Source organism: Amia ocellicauda, chromosome 7 (genome assembly GCF_036373705.1).
Source record: "Amia ocellicauda isolate fAmiCal2 chromosome 7, fAmiCal2.hap1, whole genome shotgun sequence".
NCBI lineage: Eukaryota > Metazoa > Chordata > Actinopteri > Amiiformes > Amiidae > Amia > Amia ocellicauda.
This window is the reverse complement of record NC_089856.1, coordinates 35,796,660-35,810,467: the sequence shown is the minus strand read 5'-3', so window position 1 is coordinate 35,810,467 and position 13,808 is coordinate 35,796,660. Positions and strand designations below refer to the sequence as shown.

Genomic DNA, 13,808 nt, shown 5'->3' with positions numbered 1-13,808 from the left:
CAGGAGGGGGTCAGTCCAATGGATGTAGAAACACCCCACAAACCACCAGGCGACCCAATGAGCATCGGACTGTCTCGGGGGCGTGATGAAGACGCAGGATTTATGCCCGGGGTATGTGACCAAGTAAGCAGAGTGGTTAAAAGCACCCTGGTGTATATTCTGAGTGCTCTCATCGACAGAGCTCTGAAAGAAGTCTGTCGAGGGTGTGAAGTGAATCACCCCAGTCAGTTGAGACACAGTTGTTTGTTTGAACCAGACCGTTACTATTTCCTGTTCTATTTCAACGTGTTTTACAGAAGACTGAACAAACCGTGGCTGAAACCGGCACTAATCAAGGCTCTGTCTTACTCCCACATACATGTCACTGCGGGACAAGTCCAGAAAATCATAGATGAGATTTTGCTGGAGCTGAAAAAGGAGCCGTTTATAATAGAGAAACTTGGGCAGCTGCTCAATGACCTGGATGAGCCAAGTAGAAAAACCGCTGGCAAGCTAAAAGCTTATTTCTTCCGTAAAGAAGTTAAAGCTGGGGGCAGCGACGAAGAATTCGACATCTACGCCACTGATTCAGACTCTGACCTGAACTAAGGGACTTTGAACATGGGGAATGTTCTGGACTGCTGCTGCAACTGGTTCTGTCATCAACACTCTGCAGCTAACCTGAGAGCGCTATTACACCATGTGCTTGACAGAAAAGTAGCCAATGCGAGCCTTTTCTCTACAGATTTAACCATCGATGAGGATCAACTTTCAAACCTGGAAAAGTTAATGGTTGCTGTAACAAAGACCGGGGGGTACGAACACTGGGATGAAGCGCTCAAGGGGGCCAAGAATGATATTAGGCCATTTCATCAACATCTGTATGACCTTTTACTGAACATGTTTAATACCCCTCTGTTTACTTTTAAAATAGGTCATATTGTTGTTTTATTTACATATGTAACTGAGGTGTGTGCCTACAAGATAAAGAAACAGGTATTTGTTGATATAGATCAAGTAACCAATCATATGATTTCTTTTTGTCTGGACCGTAGAAAAAATTGTTGTGTATGTTATACTTTTCTCAAATGTCTAAAAAGGGGTATCTGCTCTCCTGAAGTTGAATAAAAAACCTTGTATAAAAACTTTGGCGCATAGTGTGGGTCTGTGTGTTTATTTGCCAGAATGACTCGGCAAGCTCCCCAAATGCATGAACTATACTACAACCCAGCAAAGATTGGGGGTTTGGCGGGTAAGAAGGGTTTTCAAAGAGGACTCGCTGAGGCCGGTGTGAAGGTTAATGATGTGGTTGTTTCAGAATGGTTACGGGAACAAGACGCCTATACCTTACATAAACCTCTCAGGATTAACTTTAAAAGAAACCGCGTATATGCAACTGACATAGACTCACAATGGCAAATGGATCTAGTCGATATGTCAAATTTATCAAAACATAACAATGGTCACAAATTTATGTTGATGTGTATCGATGTGTTATCAAAATATGCCTGGGCTCGCATTCTACATAATAAAACAGGTCGGGCGGTGACAAGAGCCTTTGAGGATATATTGTCCCAGGGCCGATGTCCTAAAAAACTGCAGACTGATAAAGGAAAAGAGTTTCTCAACAGAGAATTTCAGAATCTACTGAAGAGACACAAAATACATCATTTCACCACCGGTAATGAGCTTAAGGCATCGGTGGTGGAGAGGTTTAACCGCACCATAAAGACCAAAATGTGGAGATATTTTACAGCGGTCAACACGTTCAAGTATTTTGATAAAGTTCAGGATTTTATCGATGCTTACAACCAAGGGTATCAAGCCAGTATTAAAATGAAGCCTATAGATGTTGATCAAAGTAATTCTTTTAAGGTCTATAAAAAATTATACGGCCCATTTATTAAGAAGGGGAAAACTACTTATAAGTTCAACATCGGCGATGTGGTTCGCGTTTCAAAGCTAAGGAGTACTTTTGCCAAAGGTTATGAACAAACATTTTCTGACGAATATTTTACAGTTACCGAACAGGTGGCTAGAGACCCCCCCGTGTACCGGTTAAAAGACTATGACGGGGAGGATATAGAAGGAACGTTTTACGAAGCCGAGTTACAAAAAATTATTGTGGGTAAAGACATTGTATACAGAGTTGAAAAGATATTAGCTGAGAAAACCCAGAACCGGAAAAAATATGTGTTGGTGAAATGGCTTGGATGGCCTGAAAAGTTCAATAGTTGGGTCCCGGAACAACAGGTTTGTGATATTCAAGCCTTATAACAACGTGTCCGCGGGGGTGTTGGGGTCATTACTTTCGATACTCAAGATGGAATCAGGAGGCTTCTACGTGACTCTACCCAGTAACGCCTCTCTCGATATATACCCTAAAAATGAAATATCCAGTTACACGGTACAATTTGGAAAATCTATAGATCTAAGGGGTTCGTGGGAAGTGGGGTTGGCGGAAATACAGTATCCTTACACTTGGGCTGTTTTACAAGATAAGGATGCCACCTTCGCCATTTTTGATGATGTTAAAAAGAGTCAATGGACATTCACGATACAAGGAGGTTATTATGACAATGTGGATACAATATTAGATGAGATGCATAAACAGTTCTCAGAAGGCACCCCCAACATCAAGCTATATTACAACCCTATTAAAAACAGAGTGTACAAGGTGTCAAAACCTTGTATTAGCATTCAAACCAACGGACAACTGGGTCGTATATTAGGGTTCTATTCTGACACAGAGAGCAGGTTCTCAGAAGTGGTGGCCCCCTTCCCGGCCGACATCAGGGGCGGCTTTTACACTCTTTATGTGTATACGGATATCATAACACACCAGAGGGTCGGGGATAGCTATGTCCCCCTTTTGAGAAATGTACTTATTAAAGGTAAAAGCAATGACATGGTCACAATTACTTATGACAAGCCACACTACGTACCAGTCTCAAAGACCCACTTTGACAACATCACGATCGAAGTAAAATCGGATCAGAATATCAACGTGCCCTTCCGCTTCGGTAAAGTTATTGTCAAACTACATTTTCGACCCCTGAAACAGTGTGTACATTATTAAAATGGCTACCTCGAGGGGTTATGTAGATCCTAGCGCCTATGTGGATTATTACAAGATGCAAGCCGGGAACGGCTTGCCCGGTTTTGTAGGAGCCCCTACAATGTATGGAGCCGGTCTAGGAGGACTCTTTCGTGGTCTCTTTAGAATGGCCGTACCCCTGCTTAAGAGAGGCTTTGCTATAGCCAGACCCCACTTGAAATCAGCGGCTAAAAATATTGTTAGTGACGTGTTCACCAATGTTATGAACCGGGCAGCTAGCCATGAGCAGCAGGAGGGTTCGGGTCTCATGGTAATGGCGAGGAGGGGGGGTAAAAGAAGAAACAGTATGTGTCCACCAGGGCGACGAAGATCCGTGGCTAACAAAAAACGAAGAATCTCTCATTCTCCAACATATCGTGGAAACACTCGGAGAAGGAAGCAGCACAAGAAAAAACCGGCAAAAAGAAAGTCGCAAAGAAAGACAAATAGAGCCTCAGGATACATCTTTTAAAAATGTCTTTTGTCCACAGTCTATCGGAAGAATGCGTCAAATCAGAACTGGATCTGTTTACAGTTCCATACACTCAAACGAGTATAGATAAGAGCATATATGTAGAGATACCCCCTCTTTCCGCAATTTCAGATACGGCCCCTCTGGAGTTTTTTATAGCTGGCAATGGCGAGGATTATATTGATTTGAATAACACATTTATTTTAATGAACTGTAAAGTGACTGATGAGGATGGCGATGCAATCGAGAAGACGGCCAACGCGGGGGTCATCAATTACCCGGTGGCCACCATGTTTTCACAGGTGGATGTGACCCTGGGAGATCGGCTCATTAGTCAAAGCAGCAATACTTACCCCTATAGGGCCATGATGGAGTGTATCCTTAATTATAGTGAGGAGACCCTAAGCAAACAGTTCAGCCCCGGCCTTTTCTTCAAAGACACCCCGGAAGCTATGGACGACCAGGATCCAGAGGGACTCAATAAGGGTTTGCAAAAAAGAACGGCCTTTTCAACAGAAGGGAGGACCTTTGAGCTAATGGGACATATCCATGCAGACATATTTTTCCAAGAAAAACTCATGCTCAACGGGGTAGACATTAAAATTAAAATGATCCGTAGTAAAAGTGCTTTTTGTCTGATGACCCCTGATACTGAAAAATATAAACTGACCATATTATCGGCCTCGCTGTTTGTGAAAAAAGTATCCGTCTCCCCGGCGGTTAAACTAGGACATGCACAGGCTTTAATGACGGCAAACGCCAAGTACCCGATCGAAAGAGTCTATATGAAAGTCCACAGTATCCCCGCAGGGACACGGGTGATGAACCAGGAAAATCTGTTTCTAGGACAGCTCCCAAAACAGGTTATTATAGGTCTCGTGGATAATGATGCATTTACCGGGGTTTACAACAAGAACCCCTTTAACTTTAAACATTATAACGCGGAATTTATAGCACTGTACGTCGATGGTGTACAGGTTCCATCCAGACCTTTTCAACCTGACTTTGAAAACGGCAACGCGGTTCGTGAATATTACAGTCTAGTACTGGCTACGGGTCGCCATCTCAAGGATCAACCTCTGCTGATCGATCGCCGGGAATACTGCAGCGGTTACACCCTGTACGGTTTCAACCTGACCCCTGACGAAGAGTGTGGACAACATTTTTCACTGATGAAGACGGGCAATATGCGTTTGGAGATGCGTTTCAAGCAGCCTCTACCACGCACTGTAAATATGGTCGTGTATGCTGTGTTTGACAACATTATTGAGGTGAATCAGAGGAGAAACGTTCTGTATGATTATTATTAAAATGAACACCAGAGAGCTCAACCACATCATGAATGCCCTGGCCGGCTCACGGAAAGTGTTTCAAGGAGTCTACGCCTGCGACCAGCTGCCTAAATTTAAGATCAAGAATTTACCTGCAATGTACATAATCAACACACACCCTAAAAATATGCCCGGAGAACATTGGCTGGCTATTTATCTAAGGGAGGACCGCTGTGGGGAATTTTTTGATTCCTATGGAAACCCCCCGGATTTCAGACCTTTCCCTCGGAAGATCAATAACTTTCTGCTCAACAACTGTCAAGAAACCATTTACAGCGGTCGTCAAGTACAAAGTCTTCAGACCTTCACTTGTGGTCAACACTGTGTGTTTTTCTTATATCATAGATCTAAAGGAAGGTCATACCCCGATATTATGTCCTTGTACAGTGAGGATTTAGGCCAAAATGATAAAAAAGTGGCAGAGTTTGTCAGGACACTGTGGACCCCTCCTTATAACACAATTACTTACGACCCTAGCCAGCCATGTATACAGATGGGGTGTTCTTGTGAGGATTTTAAAAGATGTCATGCGTGTTAAAGTGAAAAATAATGAAAACAGCCTTTGAATCATTAGTTTTGTTTTTATTCAACACAATTCTTATACAAAGCAGGGTTATGTTATAAATAAATGTACAACATTTGAAAATAAAAATAAAAAATAAAAAAATTGTTTGTCGGTTCCTTATTTACAGGGGAGACAAATAAAAACATGAGATTAATAAGCTTCCCAACGATGGATAGATCCTGAGGATGTTTGCTCAGCACGGTCAGAGTAATGAGATATCGGCGTCAGATCAGTCGCCACCTCTTTACACAGACGGATTTTTTGTCGCGTTTCCTGGTTAGGGACTGTTGATTGGGGCATGTTCAGACAGGCCATCGCCTGTAGGAAAGCATTCCAGCCTACAGGTCGGCGACTATCGGGGACCTTATTAGTGCTAGTGACACTCTTCAACAAATCAAACATGTGTGAACCTTTGATCAGTTGTCCTTTAAAAACAAATTCACCCTGTTCATTCCAAGTCGTTACCCGCGGTTTCTGAACCATTTTGTGCAGAATATATTCTGCATGTCTTTTGCTTCTGGCCGGCATGTTTCTCAAAACATCCGTTACAACATCTCCCTCTGAACTCTCAACAGGTTCGGGCACCGCAACATCTTTATCAACCGTACCCCCCGCATCAGCCCCAGAACCATTTTCTTGAGAGGCCATGGTTAAAGTTAAAATGTTTTGATCTTTTTCACCCTGTCTAACCAGACGGAGGTAGCGCTGTAACGTGTTGCTATACATCTGGGCTTTGGAATACTGATTTAAATCGTCCCTGGCCAGTATAGCTTTCATTTCAGAGTCCAGGTTGTTTTCGGCCGTTTGTCTAATGGGCTCTGGCCCGACAACATTTTTTCTCAGTTTCTCAAGCTGCTCCTGAGGGATCAAAAACATTTTCTGAGCATATTCCATTATTAACTCACTCTGGAAGCTAGAAGACTGGTTAGGAAAGGCACGGCTATGCTCAACAGCGGTCCTATAAAACCTCCGGTTTGATTAATCTTCTTTCTTTTTCTTTTAATAGAATACTTCTTATTAGCGATGATCTTGATAACCGCTTTTTGTTTTTTGAGTTTAGAATGTTGAGAAGGGGTTAGGGGTATATTACCGCGTAAGATGTTAAAAGCTATTTCACACAGGGTCTCGATCAAATCCGAGGGGGCCCCTGCCAGCACAGCTTTCCTATGGCGCGGGCTCCCCTCAAATAACATTTGTAAAAGCGGCAGATTTCTTTTAATCCGAACAGACATTCTTATTTATTTCCTTTTCTTTAGCGCATACACTGCCGGCCAATCGGGCGGGCACAAACCTGTTCTGAGGCGAAAGTCTTCTGGGGTTTGTGCTTTTAAGTCCACAATCAAGTACCCGTAGGGTTTTTTGGTGGCATCCTCAAATGCCTCCAAAAAGAACTTGGTCTGGTTAGGGTACATTTGACGAGCCAAGACGGTGACCTGTAGTTTATCTCTGGGGTTTTTAAAAAGAATTATATAATTGGCATTTAAATTAATAGTGCGGCTTTTTTTACCTTGAAAAAATAGATTTTGAACTAAATAAATAATACTTAAATTCCTATGATGAGTGTACTTTGTGAAAGCTTTTTCCACTTCACTGTTGTCACCGGCCTGCTCCATCAGGTCATCAAGGATCACTAGATTAGTTTGTCCGGGCGGGAACAGGTCATCGTCACACAACGAGGCGGGGAGACCTTGCACAAATTTCAGATTATTTTTTTTTGATGCCAAATCATCGTAGAGAGGCTGCCAGCAAGAGTAACACCACACTATGTTGTCAAGAGCTTGGGACACGGTTGCGTCCACATCTTCTATGATGTTCTTTATAAGATAGCTCTTACCCGAATTGGAGGGACCGGCTATAATACAGGAGAAAGGGTGTTGAAGGCGGTTATCAAAACCACTGCTAATATCCATAAGGCAGAGTGGTATAATCAGTCTTCAACACTCTTTTATTGTACACCACCCTGAACCGTTTGTTTAGTGATCTATTTTCCAATGTGTACCCCTTTTTATTGCGATAGATCTGATTTCCGGCTGTAATAATCTCGCGAGGAGGCGCGTCTTTCTCGGTTACAAAACTTTGTACCAGGGTCGTCAGAGACTTGATGTTAATGAGCTTGTTGTTACAATGGTTCAGAGTGAAACCCTTAACTTTCATACAGGTCTTACCCGCAGCCGTTCTGTATGCGTAAGTCTTAGGACCCCCTGAAACAAACTCCACTATGTGGTCCTGAGGATCTAGCTCGCTCGTTAACTCCCCAAGGTAGTCCCCGAGGGGAGGGACCCAATCCCCTGGCCTGGTGACAAAGATTACAGAGTCAGTATCATGATAGAGCGTGCGTTCCTGCAGCTGATCCATTAAGTTGTACAGTTCAAGCCGGGCGTAAGCCGTGGTAAAAACCGCTATGAAAACATTAACGTTTCCCTGTTTGGTGGGGAAATCTTTAGGGGCCCTCCACTGGACCTGTGCCACGTGGTCATTTAAGAATTGAAAGTGTGATACTGCATGTTGTTTGGAAAACATAAATTCTATAAACTGTTCAGGGGTTTTAATCAAGGTTGTGTTTAGACGGTTATTTCTTTCCCCAAACTTACCCCACAAACTGTTTAAAATCAGTTTGGACATTTGTCTCTTGGCGGGGTTTACAGTTATGTTCCCCGGCTCTAGACGGATCCCTTCCTTTTCAAAATATTGCTGAACGTACCGCTCTTTGGCCGCGGAGTCAACACACCATGAGGGATAGCCCGATGCCTCCTGTTTCCCTTTCAGATGGGTCATAATGTACTCAGCAAAAAGAGTATCAGATTTTTCAGAAAAATGCCAAACCTCATACACCTTACCGACTCTGTAACCTTTCTCCACCGCCTTGTCAAGCTCAATGCTACACCAGACACCCGTCAGCGCTCTCTCGTCATCACTGTGCAGACACGAGGTATTTTGATTTTCAGTTTCCACACACGTTCTACACAGAGGGAACATCAATTTTCCCGAACACCTGTAAGGCAACACGGGTAAGAACAGCTCGCGAGGAGGGTACATGGTGACTTTGATCAAACCAAAGTACTGTCCGATTTCGAGAAAGTCACGATAAACAATGGTTGGATGCCCCACCGGGTACATTTTGGTCTTGTTGACATAAGGGTACAGACTGGTGAAATCATAGTAATCTACTCTCTCACCATCCTTTACCTCATAATGTAAACAGAGGGCGTTGGTACGACCCCCAAATAACGCATCCCTGGGCTCTAGACGTTCAGGAAAGTCCAAGGTTTCCATAAACCGTTGTACCCCCACATCCTGTTGCTTCAGGGTCGTCCACGCGTGTTCCCAAATCACCAGCACATTCAAACCATAGGTGTTTTTTAAAGTTTCAATTCGTTCCTGGAAATCATAGTACATGTCACCGCAGAGTTTTTGTGTTACGGGGTTAAAGGTGTTTGGGTCGAAGCACTGAGGACAGCCATGGTAAATACAACCAGCAAACTCATAAGCGGTACGCCGCCCGGACACGTCGCTAAAACCGTCTAAGTAGTAAGGACCCATTTTGACTTCCCCTTGATTTAAAGCATGTCTGATGAAGATGTTATCCCGGGCACTCAGATATTCCAGCCACTGTATGGAGACAGTCGAAAAGTTCTTTTGTCTAGCACGATAGTTGTCAGAAGTGGTGACCGCTATAGTGTTTTTCTGCAAGAAATTGGATCGATACATTTTCATGCAGAGAGACGCTATGGTCACACTTTGCAAAGGGTCGAGGCCCGATGTGTTGATAACCTCGGCGCGGAAACGCAAACAGGCTTCTTTAAGGATCACCACATCATTTTTACAATAAGCGGCCATCTCTTCGCGGAAATCAAAAACACCTCCCTTAACCGTATTGTACCATTTAAAGAATTCCTCCCTCTCATGAGACATCATAGTATCAACCCCATAATAAGAGGCGGGCGGGTAGGACCCTCGATAATTTTGAGTGTCCTTAGTATTAAAAAAATGGCAGAACCAGCCTTTCTTCTGAGCCTCAAAACCCAGAGCTTTAGGCAAAGCGCTCAATTTCATGGGGAGGAAATTTAACGAGTCTATGTAACGTTGGTTGAAAGCTTCGTCGGTGAAACACATGATCTTGCTACCCTGAGCTATTATTTTTGGGGTCACCCCATTTTCCACCAGATACTTCATCAAAATGTAAGAATCATAACCCTTAGCATTGTGGGCAATAAATGTGTAATTGATGTATTTTGGACCGCGATACCGCGTAAAGAAAGCCCTGACACAACTCTCACCGCTAGCTGACCACTCACAATCCAACATGTCAATACAGTGTATATAATTAGCAACATGGACCCCGTTTTCTTGCCGGCATTCAAAATCAAAAAAGACATACCGGTTGTGCGGCGGCTCCTTTTTAACCGGCTGAATAAAGCACTGGTGTTCAGACCCCGGGGTTAAATCAGCATTACAGATCCTACATCTCGGCTCCAGACATTTGTGTGGTTTAGCCTCATAAAAACGGTACTGGAGGCAACATTGCGGGCAATATTTAGTTTGATCACAATAACTCCGTTTTTTAACCCCCTCAGCAGCGGCCCTCTGTACCTTATGTTCGGAAAAACAGAACGCGGAGAGACAAATCCTTAAGCAATCTTTACATCGGATGGTAGGGGCCAAACCCTTACGACATTGCGGATTGAAACAAACGTTACAGTAACCGTCACAGCGGTGCTTAAGCTTATCATTGAAGGCCTTATAACACCAATGACAAACATACGAACAACCCAAAAAAGCCGTCAAACTCTTTATTCCAAAGTAATGACTATCACTTAGGAAGAGAAACAGTGTCTGTGTATGGGTTTCAGGATGTGTCTGAAATTTCACAAATACTTCCTTTACCTCACAACGGTACCACACAACAATTTTTAAAGACAACAACTCCTCAAACCTGGTAATGTCTGAAAAGGCAACCATCTGTTGAGAGTTTAAGCCGGCCCTCTGATGAAGCATTAAAGCCTCTTGCATAGCTTGGGGTTCAGGCATGTCGGGGGTAAGTAGTTTTATTAAACTGTAAGCAAAACAGAGCTTATTGTCCCCATTGGAACTCACCACTAATTGCCTGAGCTTGTTCCTAATTATGTCGTTCTTCAAGCATTTCGACAGTCTTCTAAGTGCCCCACCCTCAGGGTTACGAACCACATTCATTACCAGAGACAGACTTTCATCCGCTAAGATGGATGCGTTACTTTGCAATAACGCTTCGATTTTAGCCAGAAATTCATCAACATCTAAATTATCTCCACTCATCATTACAGATAGGTTGCTAAACAAATCATCCCCTCTGAGTTCTAACTGTACAACATCTCGAGGTCTGACCCTTTCAGCAACCTGTTCAAGCATGTTTTGCAAGGCCTCGTGTATGTTGACAAATATTTCTGCATAATTGTCACAATTTAAAAGTTCTGCAAAATTAAAACGCTGAATCATTTCAAAATTGTTATAGGCCGGTCTATCTATAATCACGGGATCACTGTTACTCTTGGCCACATCATCATTTTGAACAAAGCCTTCAACCCCTACATTCTCACAGAGCATGTCCTCCACAACCTTATCAGTCTCAGAACCCTCCACATTCCGAACACCCCCACTGCTGACATCTACAAAACCCCCTTTTTGAGGAGGCTCATTTAAAGCCCGTAAAAGTCCTTCAAAGATATCCAACCGGTTAATGTCAAGACCCTCCTCTATAGTGACGGCTGCTTCTGCCGCCGTACTGTGTTCTAATTGTCTCAAATCATTTATAACAGGGGCAGAATTTGGTCGGGGTAGCGTCTCCAAAGCCTCCACCATTTCAAACAAATCGGGGTGAACTAGGGGTTGAACCTCTATAAGCTCTACCGTTGGGAGGTGGTTATTTAGATCATTGACCATCTGTAACAGGTCGGGGTTCACCGGTAAGTCTGTTAATTCACATTCTATCGGGGGTGATTGGGGGTTATTTAAATCATTTATCATTTGTAATAGTTCCTGGTTCATTGGGACATCAGAGGAGTTCACAACAGGGCCGGGGATGTTCTCTCGGGAAGGTCTTTTTGGGGCCCTAACTTGATCATAATCCTTTAGTTTGTGAGTTCTTTTACCAAGTCCGGACATTTTTTTATTTATTTCTTATTTTTCCAACAAATCACAATAGTAAGGCGTTCTGTATCTATTAAAACATTAAATACGGTACAATTCGTTAGTAAGGGTATTAATAAGGGTGTTTTGGCTCTCTATCACAAGGTTTTGTCCCACTAACACAAGTCTTTGATTTAGTAACAAAGTACGTAGCAACTCATGCCGACCTTCAGGAAGTAGCTCCGGGGAATGGTGTCCTGGCACAGCTTCAAAGGATGGTCGCTCCGGTAAATCTCGGTCGAAGGAGGCAGGGTGCGAGCGTATACTCACGGACGGAGACCAAGAAGGCCTTTGCGGTGACACCCTGGCCAATCGCGGTGTACTGTTCAGCGTTTCTGTAGCCAAGAAACGGGGATGGGGGGGCGATGTTGAAACCAGTCCGACGTTGGGTGGTGTGTCAACCCTGACTGACGGCGACCCCTGAGGTTGTTGGTTGCCTGTATTTGTTCCGACCGACAATGCGTCGGGCTGAATCTGGGTTGTTGAATTACCCCCAGAAGGCTGTGGCCTGAGTAGATGTTGGGGGGTCTCCAAGACCACCGTGGGGGATCCTCTCGGTGATCTCTCCGGGGAAGATGTTTGATCCCACTTAGACGGGGTGATTGTCCTCAATAGCTCATCCACAGAATGACTATCCCAAGAGTCTTGGGTAGAATAAAAATATACATTACATTTACATCTTTAAACGGCGACAGAAATCAAACTTAAAACAACATATCCAGGACCTTCAAAACCTTTAGCTTTTTTTAGACCTTTGAAAATAGTCTTAGACATTCACTACAACGCCTTATTATTTACAGACAATATATTTATTAGGACTTGATAATAAATGTAAAACAGAGAAGCCTCTGTAAATAAACGGTTTCTTAAATGTTTCTTTAAAAACTGTAATATTGTTAATAAAACTTTTTATACACACACACCCACACCACATTTCATTTTTAAACGAACCTTCCAAGTGTAAACGCTTCCTGATCCCGGGACTTCCTGTTTCACAAACGTTTTCACGATCTGTTTAAATATTAAATACAATGAACACCTTCAAGCCTTTTCCTACAGCCACTTTAAAACAGAAGTATAATTGCGGAAGATAAGCCAAACAACTTACTAAAACCTTTCGGCCAGCTTTACTTCCTAACCAGACGGTAGGACAATCGGTCATTTCTAAACACATGCCCCAGAAACAAGCCTAGACCTGTCCGGACTTCTAAAGATCTTTCCCAGAACCCCCCGCCCTACAGGAAATGGGCACCCGTCGCTTAAATATCAGCCCTCAACGGGCAAACAAACCCCCTTTTAAAAACATTAAAGTTTGAAAGATCTTACTTACCTCCAAAGAATAATCGTTTCTTATGTTTTTCAGCTGGTTTAGCTTTTTGCACTTCTGTGGAGGTAAGAGACATGTTTAACCTTTAACCACTCCCGCTTTATAAAAAGCTTTAACCTCTGACAAACGGCAGATATATACTCACCGCTATCAGATACCGGGGCTGACGGCCTTTCAGATTCTTGAAAGGTTACGGTTCTCGAATGTAAAACGAAACAAGACCTCGATGTGGAAGGCCTTTCGTTGTCTCGAACCACGTTTCTTAATACTGTTAGAAAGGATAATTTTTTAAAATTAACAAAACGGGCCTCAAACATCTTACAGAAACGTTATACAAACAAACAGGGGTTTAGTTCTTACCCGGACGGCAGACCGCCTGTCTAGGGACAACCACTTCTCTTGTTTGCTCCTCGGAGACATTAATCACAGGCCTTTCGATAGTTTCTGTGTAATTAAAGAGACTGGCTTTAATATATATTAAAACGTTTTCATAACTCTAATGAGCCGCTTCAAAACCACACACACACACAACCATACATAAGAACCCTTGAGCGCAAACACAAAAATCTTACCGTCGTTGTTCCAGATGATCTCCTCAGCGTTGGGAATTAACTCCTGTTGACTGGCTGAAAAATAATTTTACAGAACTTAAAACAGATGGTATAACCTTATTTACAATACATGACCACAACACGCTCTGAGTCAATGAAAATAATTTAAAGACTTACCTAAAAACTCGTTTAAATCGAAGTCGTTGATGTTGTTTCCGGACATTGTTGATCTTTAGGCTTAAATCGAAAGGTCAGTACGAGTCTGTCGAGCTGAAGACCAGACCTTCATACTTATACTGACGGCCAGCTGCCGGATCTGCTTGT

At 43.1% G+C, this 13,808-nt stretch overlaps 1 protein-coding gene across 1 annotated transcript; it reads right to left on the bottom strand.

Annotated features, from left to right (window-relative positions):
* Positions 1-11,648: 11,648 nt before the first annotated feature.
* LOC136753358 (uncharacterized) lies at positions 11,649-13,371 on the bottom strand. Its single transcript, XM_066709382.1, has 4 exons — positions 13,079-13,371; positions 12,937-12,990; positions 12,558-12,617; positions 11,649-12,250 (listed from the first exon to the last, which is right to left on the bottom strand). Exons 1-4 carry the CDS (start codon positions 13,248-13,250, stop codon positions 11,649-11,651), a joined length of 888 nt encoding a protein of 295 aa, XP_066565479.1. The 5' UTR covers positions 13,251-13,371.
* Between the last annotated feature and the right edge of the window lie 437 nt (positions 13,372-13,808).